The 17,824-nt window shown below is 39.6% G+C and overlaps 1 protein-coding gene across 2 annotated transcripts in view; it reads left to right on the top strand.

The window, feature by feature from the left end:
* The window catches only part of scube1 (signal peptide, CUB domain, EGF-like 1), a 143,095-nt gene extending 137,689 nt beyond the window's left edge, over positions 1-5,406 (top strand). For both annotated transcript variants that reach the window (XM_084710727.1, XM_084710726.1), the window contains 6 exons: positions 232-399; positions 1,518-1,679; positions 1,770-1,967; positions 3,679-3,831; positions 4,045-4,124; positions 5,033-5,406. In XM_084710727.1, coding sequence (XP_084566853.1) covers positions 232-399; positions 1,518-1,679; positions 1,770-1,967; positions 3,679-3,831; positions 4,045-4,124; positions 5,033-5,185 — 914 coding nt within the window. In that variant the 3' untranslated portion in view covers positions 5,186-5,406. The remainder of the gene's footprint in view (positions 1-231; positions 400-1,517; positions 1,680-1,769; positions 1,968-3,678; positions 3,832-4,044; positions 4,125-5,032) is intronic.
* The last annotated feature ends 12,418 nt before the right edge of the window (positions 5,407-17,824 follow it).

Genomic DNA, 17,824 nt, shown 5'->3' with positions numbered 1-17,824 from the left:
CCGCAGTATTAGTTTGATTCAGTTACTGAGCTCTTTGTGGAGAGCTGAGATTAGACAGATATTTACACACTGATCCTACACTCAGAACCACTCTGACATTTTGTAATTCTTACAGAACGTCAAACAGTTTGGTCAAACTGTGTCTGGAACAAGCTCCTCATACAGATAAGTTTAGAGAGTAACAGAGAACATCAAAATGAAGACAGTGATTTTGTTCTGTCCTTCTCTCAGGTCAGTGTCCAGCAGGTCATTTCTCTGCTGACGGCTTCCGTCCCTGCCAGCTGTGTCCGCTGGGCTCCTACCAGCCAGAACCAGGCCGGGTCCTCTGCTTCCCCTGTGGAGGAGGTCTCATGACCAAGTATGAAGGATCAGTGTCCTTCAGGGACTGTGAGGCCAAAGGTGAGGAGCCTTCGTCACAGTGTGTATCTAATTATGTCAACTTTATATCTGTTTATACCATATTTGTTTCTAGTTACTGTGCATATTAAAGCATACAGTATTTTATAGTCCATACTATTATAAATCATGGTTCAACTTTCAATTATATGGCAACAAACTCTGAAATAGCTTAAAATAATTTAAAAACTCTCTTTAAACTTTTATTTAATGTTTACTCTAAAGCTAGATTAAATTTAACTCTGCATCGAATTTATAAACTCCAATTTAGAATCCAGTAACTTAAAAACATACACTATAGGACGTTTAACTTTTAAAACAGCTGCCTTTTTGAGACAGTTTGAGCAAAATAACCACTCTCTTTTTTTTCCTCAATATATTTGGCTATATAGTTCCTTTAATTCAGCCAATATGTTTTTCCTCAGAGGAGAAATTAGAGGCATCATGAATAGGCCAACTAAGCTAACTTTTTAGCTAGCTAGCAAACAATGAAATGTTTTGATAAAGATTACATAGTTGCTGAAAGACTGGTTTCCCTTCTCTTTTATACCTGGGTCCCAAAAGCACTCAGATGTATTTCTTTATTTTTATTTTAAAGTGGGTACGCAGCATAGACTCCATTTAATTTAGAGGGTTTGTTTAGATTTAGGTGATTAGTTTTTTTTATTGTGCAACAGAGCTCTGCTTAATTTTAAATCTTAATTCACTCATTTTAAGCCTAGTTTTGCTAAACTGATTCAATCTAATCTTGGAGTACATTACTCTTTGCTGGTGCACCCCAGTCTTGTTTAATATTCTGTAGATTGCTTGCTTTCTTGGAGCTTTTTATCTGCCACTTCTAAACTGTGTATGTTAACACTGGCATTTGCAATGACACAAGTCATTTGTCAGCAGTTTCATTGTTAATGTCGTCATAAAGCAGTGTGCAGATGTGACAAGCAGATGATAAAGTCATCTACACAGGTTTTAGTGCTTTGTTTATGTGCCTGCTTTGTAATCGAGGCATGAATAATGTCACAGCTGTGTGATGTATCTTGTAGACGGCCTGCTGTTTATGTGTTTATCTTCATTTAGTTTTTACTGCATGCAGTGCACACTGACTCCCTCCTGTTCCTCCTCAGTGCACTGTGCTCCAGGACATTACTACAACTCCAGCACCCACCGCTGCATCCGCTGCCCGGCAGGAACCTACCAGTCTGAGTTTGGACAGAACTACTGCATCACCTGCCCGGGGAACACCACCACTGACTTTGACGGAGCCACCAACGTCTCCCACTGCAAAAGTAACGCTGCTCAGCAGTAATTTGTTTTTTAGACATCGGTGCTGTTGTATTGAGTGCAGTTGCAAAGTGTTTGTGTTACTCTGCCCTCAGACCAGCTGTGTGGAGGGGAGCTGGGAGAATACACAGGCTACATTGAGTCTCCTAACTACCCAGGGGATTACCCGTCCAACGTGGACTGTATCTGGACCATCAACCCGCCACACAAGAGACGGATTCTCATTGTGGTACCAGAGATCTTCCTCCCCATCGAGGATGAGTGTGGAGATGTGCTGGTCATGAGGAAGAGTTGTAAGAGTTGATTTTTTTAGCATAACAGAGTTGATCAGGCAGGTTTATGGTCTGTATGTTGATACTCTGAAAGTTATTGATTCAGATGATGCTCATATTTAAAGCAGTTTAAGATTACTGCATTACCAACGTTACAAAACAATGTGTTCCTGTGTGTGCCATTAGATTTCACTTGAATGTTAACCTCTGTCTGTACATCAATGAGGCCAATGAGGCAGTTTTCTCACAGCAGTCCTCTGCTACACATGATTAACCATGTGAGGAGGACACTAATGATGCTGTCACATCAAAACCTGAATTGTTCTCTAATGGCAGTATAAATTATAGAGTGACAACACCTGAACTTTACCACTGATTGATTTAAAAGTAATTTCTGACCGTTTGACAAAACAAGCTCAACTCAAGGTGACCAGCTTCAGGCTGTATCACATGATCTGTTTCACCAGATAGAGTCTGCCTAGTTGCCATTAGACTGTAGGACTTCTCATCTGTTGGTTAAAACTTTGAGCTTGATAGTTCAGTCTTGACCTTAGAAACAGCATTTGACAAATCAATCTTAACTACAGATAGACTCAGGTGCAACTGATCCCTCCAAAGTCCCACCCCTTTTAGCTCTGTGCTTTAATAACAGTTTAGCAAGCTTGGGACCTCAGTCAGCTTTCTCATTTCCTGTTTCCTTTTCAACATAGACAAACACATAGCATATCTAAGTACAGGAAACAGAAAAGAAGAAAGCTGACTGAGATTTCACCAGGTACCAGTCTTGCCCAACTGTTACTGTCCGACTACTACTACTACTACTACTACTGTTACTGAAACTGTCCACAGTTTCAAACAAACTACTGGCTTCAGTTTGCCTTAAACAATATTGCTGTATTAATTTCACTGCTGAAGCTGTCTACCATAGCTAAATTCCCTCTGGGATAGCAGAATATTTTCTTCTTAGGTCATATACAAACTTTTGCTTTTTTGTCCGATTGAATCAGGCTCTGGTTTGTTTTCCCCCTCAGTATGATTGGTTTGGGCAGGTGAACACAGCAGACGGTGCAGACCAAAACAGCTGCACCAAGATACTTCAGAGGAAGTGAAGAAACAAACTAGAGGGGTTCACATGTGGTGGGAATGTGATCCGACTTTGATCTGACCCAATTACAAGACGTATTCTGCAGGTTTGAGCTATAGTGCTCCAGTAGCCAGTTATACTTTGCATGCTGGGATTCAGATGAGCAAACTCAACTGATTTTGGCAGCTAGTTCAGGAATGAATACTTTCCTGGGCAGTCCTTGGACAGATGATACATTTTGGTTTATTTTTTGTGTTAAAAGAAACTGAGCCAAGTTGAAAATTTAAGTTTACCAATTTCACATCCTGTCTGATGACAATTTAGCCTCTGAGGGCAACAGCCACTGTTTCAGGGCTCCCAGTGTAGCTAGTAGATATCTGGGATTGCAGAGAATGCATTTTAGCCATTGTGTTCCTTTTCTTTTGTTCTCCACATGGACTATTCACCTGCCTGCAACTAAAGTTCACTCAAACATGTTCAAACCAGGACACTTCTAATAATAAATGTTGTCCCTTGCCTAAAGATTCTGAGTTCATATCTGTTTATAGACTCATGTACTGATTCAGAGCAGATCAAATGAACTACAGGTTTGAAAAACACCTTATAATCCTAGAATACTCTTCTGACATGTTTGTTCTCTTCCTCCAGCCCATCCTACCTCCATCACCACCTATGAGACGTGTCAGACCTATGAACGGCCCATCGCCTTCACCTCTCGCTCTCGCAGGCTCTGGATTCAGTTTAAGTCCAACGAGGGCAACAGTGGCAAAGGCTTCCAAGTTCCATACGTCACCTATGATGGTGAGTCACCTTCAACACAGTTAACATTCAGACAGTCAGATCTAATCTCACATACAGACTGCCATTGGTGATTTAAAATTTTCAAATATCCTTGTGAATCACATAAGTCATTCGTTGTTAGTGATTTTTGTATTGCATCTATCTTCACTCGACAAGACTCTGTATACTCTATTGTGTATTGTTCCCTCATCATTTGAACCTTTTATGTTCCAGAGGACTACCAGCAGCTGATAGAAGACATAGTGCGAGATGGCAGACTCTACGCCTCAGAGAACCACCAGGAGATACTGAAGGTACTGAAGGATACAGTCCATTACCAGCATTATGCTCCTGTGGTGCAAAGTCTTTGATTCTGTGGGAATAACATTTACTATTCAAAAACATGAGGGATGAAAAAAGCCTTCACCTCATATATCTGATCCAGTGGGATCTCTTTGCACTTAGCCCAGGCCTAAAAGCATTCTTTATTCACACTGGTACATTCCAACTTTAGCTCAGGGCTTTCTTGCCCTGCTCCGAAGCAAAGTTAGCCCCAAGTTTGCCATGTTAACTCCTGAGAATCAACTAAACACTAAACAGACTAATAGACCCCAGTTTGAAACGGGGCTAAAGGCTGTTAAAGAGTAGCCACACGTCAGTCTAGACTGTAAAGATTAGTCTGTTTTTAGTCACTGTTCCAATAGACATTTAACCCAGGACTAATGAAAGTGCAGTGTGAATCGTGTAGCCCTGGGCTTAGGTTAGCCCTGGGATAACCATGTGTGTAACTCTTAGCCCCGGGCTAAAACATTCTTTGAACCCTCTAAGCCCCAGGCCAGGAAAGCTTTTATACTTGCAAATGCCCAACTTTTGGCCAGGGCTTTCATGCTCTCCTCCGGAGCAGGACTAACCCCAGGTTTGCCAGGTTAACCCCTGAAAATTGAATAAACACAGGGCTAAAATGTGCCAGTGTGAAACAGGACTGAAGGCTGTTAAAGAGTATGTTCAATTCTATAATGTAAAGATTAATCGCTGCTTACACACAGACACAATCCTGGCACATTCCAAACTGGGCTAGCCCCGACTTTAACCTTGACTTGCTGGCCCTGCTTTGGAGTGAGGTTAGCTCCGAGTTTGCAGGTTTACCTTCTTAGCCCAGGGCTAAGAATAGCTAACAATATGCAGTGTGAAATGCCTCTTTATCCTTGTGTTCTCCCTACAGGACAAGAAGCTGATAAAGGCCCTGTTTGACGTGTTGGCCCATCCCCAGAACTACTTCAGGTACACAGCACAGGAGTCCAAAGAGATGTTCCCTCGCTCTTTCATCAAGCTGCTGCGCTCCAAAGTCACCAGGTTCCTACGGCCGTACAAATAGACGGAGCCTCCCCACTGCTCTGTTCAAGACCCCCGTCATCCTGCGTCATTCCAAATCCAGCAACCTAAATGTAACCCCCTCCCCTCCCCATCTACTTCCCCCTGTCTGGGTCAATACGTTGATGTACCCGTTCTATGACTAAACATCTTTGTTTCCTGTATTTGTCACATGATGCCTTTCCTCATCTTTGACCCCTTTAACTAGTAACACATCCTTGACTGACATCCAGTGAGTGCAGCTTTTTCTATGAGGTTTGACCGATAAGGGTTTTGAAGGCCAGTGTTCATATTTTTATAATGTAGCAGAATATACCTGATATATATCGTGTGTATATATTGTTTCTTTAAATTTGACCATTTTATACCAAACATGTACAAGTATTAATGTTTTTTTTTCTCTGTTTGGTATAGAAAAATTAACAGCTCCATAAAGCTCGGTAGCTCACACCACCTGTATACTACATCTGTGAAGGTGTAATATGTGTCACCCCTGGTGGTGCATGGTCTAATGGACTAGCGAATATTGAATTGAGCATTTTTCATCAAAATCAAATCAGCCTGTTAGTTTAGCTTAGCATAAAGACTGGAAACAGTGAAACAGCTGCCCTGGCTCTACCTACCAAAAAAATCTACCTACCAGCAACTCTGACGCTCACTAATTAACATGTAAAAGTGTAAAAATGTTGTGGCTTTTACCACAACATACTGTTTTGTTTTTATATATTTCTTGCTTGGGCACACTCATCTCCTGGTTCTTACTGGTCCTTGTAAAAGTAGTTGATTTTTTTGGTACTTTTGGACAGAGTAAGGCTCGCTGTCTCCCCCTTAGCTTTATGCTAAGCTAAGCTTGATTGTTGAGTCTCATTCCCAGGTTAGGTTAGTAAGTCTGGTTTTCTTTGCTCAAAGGTTATTATGGAACATACTGTTATGGAAAATTTGCCCAGTGATGCCAAAATAAACTGCCTACCCCAGCTTTAATGGACAGATATGAGAGTGGTTAATCTTCCGTCTAACTCTTGGCAAGAAAGCAAATTCCCCAAACTTTTGAACTTTTCTTTCAAAAATGGTGAATTAGTTATTTATAAAACATGAGCGAGTCATTAATTATGCATTCCTAAAGTCAATTTAATAAATTATTGTGGTGCCCCAATATTTACTAAAAGGCCAGTATCAGCAAACCAATGTATCGGTCAAACCCTATTTCTGCACATCGTATCTTCTTCTTCTCTCCCGACCATCCCCAGATTTCTGCACCTTCATTAACAACTTTTTCTGCAATCTTCCTTTCTCTCCCTCCACCCCTTGTTTTATTTTGCTCTGCTTTGTTTTCTGTGTTGTTGTTTTGTTTTTGTAATATTTATACTGAACATGTCAGAACTTGCAGAAGCCCACATCACCACAGATGTTCTAGATGCGACGTACATACAGATGTGTAAGACGTGTATGTTTGTGTGGACATACACAGCATGACGTGTTCAGATGCAGTGGCCCACACAGTGTACATGGATGTATCCTGAATTAGATTTCGTTATTGGCCCCAGTGTGCACGAGACAGCAATGAGAAAATGATTGGTGCACTTGAAAAAAAAAAAAAAAAAGATTTGAAAGAACTGTTAAAGTGAAATCAAAACCATTCCACTTCAGTGGGTGCTTTATCCATTGGAGCACAGGGAAAGATTAAATGGGGTGAATCAGAAAGTCTATATTGTAATTTTTTTTAAATAATAAAAAAAGATATATAACAAGAAGAGATAAACTACCTGCAAGTAACAGATTGTTACTTTAGAGAGAAATGTATGTGATGTAACTAATATTTGGAACTTTAATTGCACTTGAATTTTATATTTTAAACTGTAGGAAAAAAAGATCTAAGTTACGTAATTGTTACCTTTTTTTTATGTTGTTTTGAAATGTGCCACGTGGCAGTGATGAGAGAGAAAGACAGCTGTGTCTCTTCTTATCACTTTCACTCTGTAGCTTGCAGTTTATGGTGCAGCGTAAGGGACAAAATTAACTACTGAGAGTCAGCAGAGCTGATCCAGCCAATGATAAACCAGAGCTGGTAACAGAGGCCAGCACTGGATAATGAAAAGCCAACTATTCATTCCAGCAAGGTGGAAGCTCATGCGTTTGTCCTAGCACTTAAGTGCAATATGCCAAAAACATACAAAAGGACAAACTGACCAACTTAATCAGTTGCTAATCTAGTTAACTCAGCATGCTAGTTACCAGCCTTAGAAGCTAATGACCAGCCAACCCAGTAGCAGCAGGTTACTAGCCCAGGCGTAATAGTAGCTAGCCTTTAAAGTTAATGACCAGAAAAGCCAGTAGCTGATTTAGGGTGTTACAAGCCCTGATGTGCTTGTTACCAGCCTCAGAAGCTAATGACCTCCAAATCCATTAGCCAAGCCATTAGGTTGCTAGATTCACGGTGCCAAACACCAGACTCGGAAGCCAATAATAAGTTAAGTCAGTAGCCAATAAAGTGGGTTGCTAGCCTCAAAAGCTAATGACCAGTCAAGCCAGTAGCCAATCATGTAGGTTGCTAGCCTCTGTGTGCTAGTTACCAGCCTCGAAATCTGATTCAGTTGGTTGCTAACCTCAACATGCTAGGTACATGCCTCAGAAGCTGATCACAAGCCAAGCCAGTAGTCAATCCAGGAAGTTGCTAGCCTTGGCATGCTAGTTAATAGCTTTGCAAGCTAATAACAAGCCAAGCCAATAGCTGATCCAGTTGGTTGCTTGCCTCAACATGCTACTTATTAGCCTTGAAAGCTAATGACAAGCCAAGCTGGTGGCTGATCCACTGGGTTGCTAGATTTGCCATGCTAGTTACCAGTGTGGGAGGCCAATGGTAAGTCAAGCCAATAGCCAATAGAGTGGGTTACTAGCCTTGGTATGTTAATTGCCAGCCTCGGAAGCTCACGACCAACTGAGCCAGTAGCTGATCCAGTAGGTTTCTAGCCTTTGTGTGCTAGTTACCAGCCTCAAAATCTAATGACCAGCCAAGCCAGTAGCTGATCCAGTGGGTTGCAAGGTTAGAGGCATGAGTTACCATCTTAGTCGATTAATATTTGACTTCTCATTTCCCACCACTGGCCTCGCATTTACAAGCGCCAGCTTATCATTGGCTAGATCAGTAGCTGGCTTTGGCGAGGATATAGCCTCTGCAACTTCTCAATTGTCTTAATTTTGTCCCTTATGCTGTGCCATAGCAGTTACCCCAAAATCTCTCAGTTACAGTCGCTTCAAGCCCCATTAATTCAAACTGCAAGGAAACACTTAAGTTGAAGCTTCAGCATCTCAAAAGCGGAGACTGTATGTTAAACTAATGCGCACAGAGAAAAGACAGTGTAAGCATTGGATCACTCAAACCTGCCACCACCACTACAGTTAGTCTGTGTTTTCACTGCCCAGTCCTGCTTCATCCCGCACACATGTCCTAGAGCTGCCAGAGAGAAGAAGCACCAACGTAAAGGCTTCTTGTATGATGGCATTATACATACATACATACTACTACAGTATATGTCTGTTTCTAAAAACTACTTCAAATATCTGCATTCACCCAGATGCAAGCTCTTTCCATTAAATAGGAAGTATAGTGTGTATACTATGCTTTTCTTTTATAACCCAACTAAATGTTTCTGTGTCATTCCCATTGGTACTAATATGTCTATGAATTCCTATACCGCGTATTGAAGATAGACTCTATATCTGCACAATGCGAGTGGAGTTGAAAAACATGTATGGTGTGACTGGAGTGTTGGTCTGGAGGTGAATGTAGTGGCAGGGACACAGTCAGAATAGGAGGCATCTCCTATCTGAGTGTGTGTCCGTAGCACTTGCAGCTTCAACTGTAAGCCAGTGAACTTTATCTGTGTGTTGTGTTGTTCATAAAGAAGCAAGCTTCCCCTGAATGATGGTGAAATGCATAAGTAATAATATCCCTTATTGGTCTTAAAGCTCCTGCTAACAGTGTCAAAGCTTCTAATCTTTGTGCTGAGCACAAGGAAGATGAGGGAGTGTCAGTGCTCATTTAGAGCTGATGAATACTATGATTGATTTGATTTACTTCATTGAATGGTTTTAGATTAAAGGACTAGACTGGAGGTTTTTGTCTGGTTTAGCCTGTTAACTGCTGATTATTCTCCAAAGCATAGGATTACAGGTTTCCTACTTTCCAGGCAAATACTGGTGCCAGTAATTTCAGTATACTCTGAAAATTAATGTACAGAGATCTGCATGACGACTTTAAGAAATACGCTTATTCACTAGCTGTGACTCCATATACTTGTCAAGCAAATTTGAAGCAAACCTTTGAGATTTAAAAAAAAAAAAAGGAAAAGGTGAATTTACCACATTTCCATAAACTGATTTAGAGCAAATAAACTAGGTTACGGAAAGCGTAGTTTCATCAGAAGTTTGCAGCTATGTTATGCATAGCTGTAATAAACCAGATAGATAATATGTATCTGTAATAGACTAAGACCATGGACAGGCCAAGGTTCAGCTGTTTGGTCCGGACCATGGTCTGAAGAAGGTTTCACACCTGTAATTTTGGTTTGGATCAAACTGAGAAGTCCAAAATTCTGGGCCAAACAAGGTAGGTGTGAAAGGGCCCTAAATGTTCCCTAAATGTCTCTGCATGCTGATTTCCATAGCATACTGAAATGAAACCAATATGGCTAGAGGGCAGGAAATCAATCAAGATCTTGTACTTTGGAAAACAGTCTGCAGTCATGTAGAGCATTTGGAATTAATGGGCTGAAGCAGGTAAAAGCACCAGTGTGGTCTTGTATGGCACTGAGCTGGTCATTGTTAGGGGGTTTCTTCCAAAATAAGATATGAAACGATTAAGAGAACTAATTACAAGATTATTTTGAAAAGACACTTTTACAGGCATTGGCTGATTATCACCGCCTTAAAGTTAAATCTTTAACCTAAATGTCAGTGAGGTCACTGGATCGTCCAATAATTTTCCAAAATTAAAGCATACTGTCATTCGGTATTGTTCAGGCCTTGCCAAATAGCTGCCACACGGATGTGTTACGGTACGGCCTGCCTCCTGTTTGAGGTGGGCTCTGTTCAATATGAGTGTTATGGAAAAATGATGAAATGCTCTAAAATTTATAATTGACTGTTTTTTTTTTCCTGAGAATGTATTCTATTGTGAGTGTGTGTGAGAGAGAGAGATTGTGAGAATGAATGTGTGTGCAGTGAGTGTGTTTCTGTGTGTACCTGTGTGTCTGAGCTGTGAGTTTTTGTGCCGGGTGCCTGTGATAGAGAAAGAGACTGTGTATGTATGTACTTTAGTCCAATTTGTAGAGGAATAATTTTAACGTTTGTGTTAGTCGGTTGTACCCAAAGAGAGAAACTGTAACGCAGTGTTGTGCCATTGTTTGGTCCATGAAACTCCAGTACTGAACAAATTAAATAAAACAGTAGCAGAAAACCGACTCAAGTCGTCTCTTTTGTGTGTCCGTGTAGAATCTTCCCGTCCACGGTGAAACAGGCACAGCGGAGCCCTCGCAGCTGCTTGTATCTGCTCATTATATCTCTTATCTTTCCTCAGATGTGGCTCCATGTGCCGTTACACACGACTGGCCTGAAGTACGCTTCCGGAAAATTTAGCTGACACTGCTAATATTGCTGTTATCATCAAGCGACACAATCTGTGCGGCAGATCTGGATGCTTCACCAGAAACACTCCTCATCATCCACATTGGGAGGATTTTTTTCCATTCATATTCTCTTTCTCTGTCTTACTTAGACGGAGATGGGAGGTGAGATACCCCGTTTGAACCACTCAGATGCCAGGATATCTACACTCTTTCTGCAAACGCTCACCTACTTTAGTAGAGTGACATTCACTAATTTCCAGGAAGTGTTGAGGCCTGCTGGTTGGTCACCTTTTCCTGTTGAAACAGCTGATTATGTTTGTTGCCTCACATTAGCAAGCTGCAGGTTCTCCACAAGGGGTAGCTGTTCAGTCATTGTCAGATTTGTCTCAGACCAAGACCAATTTGACAACTGTGACAGCAGCAATCTCAAAGACCTTTATTTAAATAAATGTGATAAATCACTATTGCCCAATGAGGTAACACCATGGTGATTGAGGTACTGATAAAAGTATTGGACTATTTATTTATTTGCAGTATTACTAACTGGTGGAATTCTCAGTATTGACAATTTGACAGTGGATCAGGTTGAAATACTGCAGGGTGTAATGAACAGCCAGGAGCAGCCACAGTGAGCTGGTAGATGTTGCCTTATGCAGCATAAAAGCACAGCATATTTGCTGTACAATGATTGAAAAAGAATAAATATTGCCTTTATGAAATCATTGTTTTGCAGCCCCTAGAATTCTGTGACTGTAGTATTTAACTGCATTTGCTCTTCGGAGCAGTAACTACAGGTGTTGCCAAATCAGCCTGAAATCTTCGAGATTGCCTCATTAAGACAGTATACTTCAAATAAAAACACTTGCAGGATCATCTAACAACCTGAACCACCACAAAATCTTAAGCATTATTGTGTTGCAAAGATGGCACCTATACACAACATCAGATCACTTTCTGTTTCTTCAGAGTGGAGCAACATGGAGAAATGATCAGCACCACTGTGGAAAAAAGAGAGAAGAAAGAACTACGCTCCCCAAAGAGGTACATTGAAAGCTATTGTAATGACGTGCATTTCATAGTAATCACACAGTTTGAGTAATGTTAGCTTATTGCTTTGCACAAACAAGTAAAAGTGAAAGCAAGACTTATAGGGAACCAATCCAAACAAGGATGGTGTCATTACACTGTGCAATCAGTTAAATTAATGACAAACACTTATGAAGTAGTCATAAGAACTGTGTTCAGTGAGCTTAGTTTTACTGTTATAGTCGATCAAAACTGCCTCTACAAACCCTGATGATGGTCATTTTCAGTGTTGTTTGATGGCGGATCAGTTTGAAATATTGCAGGGAGTGAGGGAGTCTTCAAGGGAAGCTGCAGTGAGCGGCTAGATGAAGAGCTGCAGGTTACAGGCTGCACACCTCCAACTTCTCAGCCAGGTAACCAACTCTTTTCACTGAGCCCTGCTGTTCAATAGATTCATGCTACGTGGACTCATGCTACCCGGATGGTGTCATTATTCTATGGTCATTACACTTTTTTTTCCATCTTAAGGATTTTAACGTTACTTTAAACCTCCAGGAGCAGCCGCAGTCAGCTGTTAAAGTACTGTTAACAACCTAAAAGCTGCTTAACATCCTCCCAGATCACTGTTAAAGCACTGTCTCCACTTTAAGCATGTTAATATTACTTCAAATTACATTAAATTAATGGCAAAAAAGTTTTTTTTTTGTAGTCTCTTTCTTGATGGCTGTCGTCCCAGCCACGCATTCCAGAGGATCTGTCTGCATGGTGGAAAAAGAGACAGTTAAATAAAGTAGCCAAACTGAGCTGTTGGATGGACTGTGTTTGCTCTTCTGATCCAGTTTTTTGGGTAAATGTAACAGTCTTCTATGTTGAAGTCAAAGCTTAGTGAACCAAACATTGCTTGTGTGTTAGCAAAAGCCCTCAGCAGCTGTAGCCCAGCACAGGTAAATAACCACCAGCCGCCACTTCTCTGGAGCTCTCTTCTTCTGACAATTTTTATTTTGAAAAATCCATCATGAATGTTTGGAATTTGAGAAGAAACTGTCTCGCCTTTCGCCCCAGCTTTCAGTGCAGCAGTTTGGAACAGCTACAAACACTTCAGCCTTCAGACATGGACTGATAACACATATACTCTAGACTTAAATGTACAATCTGTAAGTTTAAAACATTAAAAATGTGGAAAAAGTTATATGATGTTATGTTAAAGACATCTGTATATTGTGTTGCAGAGATATCTACTGAAGTTAGCATGCTAACCAGCTAGCCCCGGCCCATCCTGTCTCATAATACTACTTTGTACTTCAAAAGAAAATAGTGAGTCTGGTAGCATCCAGTCTGCCTTCAATCCAACAACACCTGAGTGGTTTTCTTGCCAGGTTTGGCTCCTGGTGCCCCGGAGTGATCTTGTCATGTCTTTGTCATCCTCAGAGTAGGAGTCCTAGTCAGAGCCACTGTAAATCACCTTGGTACTGTACTCCCTGTCATCAGCTGGCCTTTGTTGGTCTCAGAGGCTGTGTTTGGTCGTGGTAGGTATTCAATGCTAGAAGCCACTAAATCCAACACACTGGTCCTTTAACAGTGTTAAGGTTGGGGTTATGGATGGGTGTTTAGTACATTTGACTTGTATGGAGATATCAGAGTTTGCAACCTGTCACACACCTGAAGGTAATTTTTTCTTTTTTTTTGTTTTTACCATAACAACAGTTTTTCCAACTTTCACCTGACCATAATGATCACTGGTGGATTGACTGATTCTAAGGATAAACTATAGATTTGACATAAAGACACTGACAGATGTGCTCCCCTTGTCTTCTTTCAGTCCTCCTGGTTTGTTCGTGCAAAATCAGCCATTTGCTGTTGTTTGTTTTTATGTATAAAAAACGCTTCTACAGAGCGAGATCATCCATCACAGCGTGACAGGTTCATTTGATTTTGTCAAAGTTTTTGTTTGAGCAGAGTGTTTTTGTATCACTGCTGCATTACATGACACCCTCCTCCCTCAGTCAGCTGACACCAGAAAAACAGAAAGTCTGCTCCAGGAAATCACCTTACAAACTTGATGTATCCTCCTTGTTTTGTCTTTTTTTCCGTCTGAACAGAAGTTCAGTTGTGTCACTGTACAGTTTGCATTTTTAAGTCATCCACAAAAGCCTTACATTAGCTCAGATTACAGAATGATCAGTGTATTTACGCAGATGTAAATGGCCTATAACTCTGACTGACAGCGGCAGTCTCCTTTAGTGATGGAGTTCACAGCCTGTTTAGAATATTACTGTAACTTCTCAGCTGCTTTGCTGTTGGTCATTAATCATATTTGACAGGCTGATCTGATATTTCCTACGTGATCTTTGCAGGACGTCCAATCAGCAGCCAGCATCTGCAGGCAAACGCGACTGTGCCAGATGCTCAGATTACTCTCCCTTCACTATCTTGTTGCCTTCCCTCCATCAGTCGCTGTGCGGAAAGTTCACAGATATGAAGTGATAAAGACAGAACATGTTGGCTGATTGGGTGACAAAATGTGACAAAACAAACCACAACTGTTTGGCCTAATTAGCAGATTAATCTGGTGCATATACAGTAAGACTGGCTAATGATTTCATTAAAGTTCTTTTTAAAATTAAGTACAAAAAGAGGAAGTACTGAAGGAAAAGTGAAACAGGTATTATCAGTGAGAGGAGGGTTGTGCAGTCAAGTTAGCATTAAATTAATATGCAACAGCCAGGTAGAGTTTCAAAATAAAGGTGCAAATACTTTGTCAGCTTTAAGGAAAAGATCATGGTTTCGGTTAAAATGGGTACATAACATCACTTATGTTACATATGTTACATAATTTTAATATATCTATACTATGTCACCTGATTTCCAAGATACATCAAACAAAACATTAGAGATGCTCCTCCAGAAATAACAGTAGAGAGGCAGAGGCAAGTAGAGGTACAGATACTTGTACTGCAGTTATTTGCTGCAGTAAAAGTGTAAAAGTACAGGCTCTGAAATGTAGTCAAAGTATAAAAAGTCCTCTGAAGGACATTTCCACCAACTGTTTCTGTGCAAAGCAAACTGAAGCTCACCTCTTCTCCACACTCGACTCTCCGTCTCTGTCTGCTTTGTATTGTTACATCTTTTATATTGTTTATGTCTTGTTACATTGTTTTACATCATTTTTTATCTTGTTTTTGTATTTTTACATCTTTCATGCATTTTTTCCTTGCAAATCTGTTGTCATCTTGTTATGTCATTTCCCTAATTTTTGTTTTGTTATACATTTTTTACCTCATCAGGTCTTTCACATTGAATTGTATTTTATTCCCCTTGTTGCACCTTTTTCATTGTTTTCCTCTTTTTTTTAGTCATTTTCATCTGATGTTATTTTCAGCTTGTTAGGTGTTTTCCACCATTTTCATCTGGTTACATCTTTTACGTTGTTCTCATCTTGCATTAAAACTGAGACAGCATCGTGTGGCTTGTCTGTCCCTCAGATGTTTAAACTGATCAAGGGAGGAATTGAACAGACATTATTTAGAGATGGGATGTGCTTGAGATGCTTGAGATAATGTTCTTGACTTGAAAGACCAAAGACTGTGGACCCAAAGTAGGTTTTAATTCATTATCCAACCAGCAGATGGCAGAGTCACTCCAACCTGAGTCTCTGGAAGCTTCCACTGTAACTTTGAGCCTGGTGGTTATGGATGCATGTGTTCGAGCTCCAGATTGTGCTCTATTTGTTTAGCTCATTACCAGCCTAAATCCCAGTCCAATTACCTGCGGATAAACAGGAGCAGAGGTGGTGATAGGCTGTAATGCTGCAATTTGACTGATTATCCCTCACACAGCCAATAAATGATGGAGAGCGAAATCTTTTCCATTTCAGCACAAATGCAAAGATTGAGCTGATCGAGGGTTATTAATAAAATGACATACAATTTCTTGGTTTCGTCTGGTTTAAAGATCAGACCAAAGGTGATGCCACGTCCTGGATTATCTGCTGTGCCTTCATCTAATCTAAAATATACTTCTATTATATTTCTACTTGCCAACATAATATACAGTGAGCCTATATTCATTTTTTAAGACTGTTTGGCTTTTTTTTTTTTACCTTCACCACAGGTTTGTTTTGCTTTTCCAGTAATAATTTCTATGATACCTGTAGAGTGGTGGAAGGTAACGAGACATATTTACTTTCGTACTTTTTTCAAGTACAATTTTGAGGCACTTTATTTATTTTGTGGACTTTCTCTTTCGAATTGGCACAACTTTATAGTTCTATTTCACTACAGTTGAGAAGGAAATACTGTAGTTTTTATTCCTTTACATCTATTTGACCACTGATGTTACTGGTTACTTTGAATAAAACGTCATATGATACACTTGTAAATCCAATACATTACAGATTAAACCAGCGGTTCTTGATCTTTTTCCACTCGTGATGCTTTGTCACATGTTTCAGATGTTGGAAGTTAAATTAAAGAAATATTCCCCTCTAAACTTCTTACATGGTTTCATTTCAACAACATCAAATTATCCAATACTTTATCCAAAACATCTAAATACATATTTATATATAGCCTGTTTATATCGTATATATTTAAAACATTTGTTTTTTAATTGAATTGAATGCATCATTTTCTGCAGAATGAGTACTTTAACTTCTGACACTTTAAGTACATTTTGTTGATAATACTTTTGTCGTTTTACTTCAGGAGGATTTTAAATGCCGAATTTTTTCCTGTAAATGAGTATATTTTTGCATTAATGTACTGGTATTTATACTCAGGTAAATATTAGTGGTACGGAGCCGTTCTCAGATTTAGACGGTCTTTCTTTTTCTCCAGAATGAGCACACAAACACTCAGGAGCAATTTTCAGTCACAGCAGCATCTTGCAGAGGAAGAGCATTACTATACCACAGAAAAAAAATATGGAGACTGACATCAGGGGAATGTGAGGGGACATTTTGGTTTTATGTGTCTTTTATATGTCTGTATCCTGCATGGAGCCTCATGGAGTGTCCCATAATCTGTTTGTGGTCATGTTTTGTCTTTTAACATTTTTTTACTTTTCTAAACTTCTGTCACTGGTATGAGATCATTCCACTTCTCCTCAGTCACTAACAGGGATTTGGAGAAATTAATTTCATGCCCAGTATCATAAAATGGGAGAGAAAAGGATGACAAAAAAAAACAACACATGAAATTCACAAAATAAGTTGTATTTGTAGCAAGTCAAAACATATGACCACAGACACTCTGCTGGTGTTCTGAAAACAACAATTTAAGGACTATGATCACCTAAATGATCATAATCCGATAATTAATAGTGAAATTTTTGCAGCAAATCAAATCTAAATGATACTGTAGATCCCTGCAGGGATATCAGAGGGACTAAAGACTGAAACCATGTGACCAATAATTGATTAGCAGATCCACAGCAAGCAGCAGCAGTTCTCATTTTCAATTAATTATTGGCATGTTTAACCAACAGTTCCAGCCCCTCATGTACACTGCCTGTATTTGTTGTTTGTTCTCTATGTTCATAACTGTTTCAATCTGTCAATTTGGGTTTTAGGAAGATGTGACCATTCGTTGAGACTGGGATTAATAATCCTCAAATTCATTGATAATGAAAATAATCATTATTTAACCAGTAAACCCTTCTTAAGAACTAACCCACCATATATATATATATATATATATATATATATATGTATACATATATATATATATATATATATATATATATATATATATATATATATATATATATATATATATATATATATATATATTTAGACATGCACCCACCTTGAGGTCACCAAGGTCAAGCCTTCATATTGTATCTTGGTACATGAAGGTTTAAAATACAGGTTTAAAGGTGAGGTACTTGTACTTTACTTAACTTGAGTATTTTCATTTTATGATATTATATGATTTATTTTACAGTGCTAATATTGACTTTAGATATCATGGATAAAAAGCAACAGCATATAAAGT

The sequence above is a fragment of the Lutjanus erythropterus genome, chromosome 22 (assembly GCF_056507025.1).
Source record: "Lutjanus erythropterus isolate fLutEry1 chromosome 22, fLutEry1.hap2, whole genome shotgun sequence".
NCBI lineage: Eukaryota > Metazoa > Chordata > Actinopteri > Lutjaniformes > Lutjanidae > Lutjanus > Lutjanus erythropterus.
This window is presented reverse-complemented; position numbering and strand designations above follow the sequence as displayed.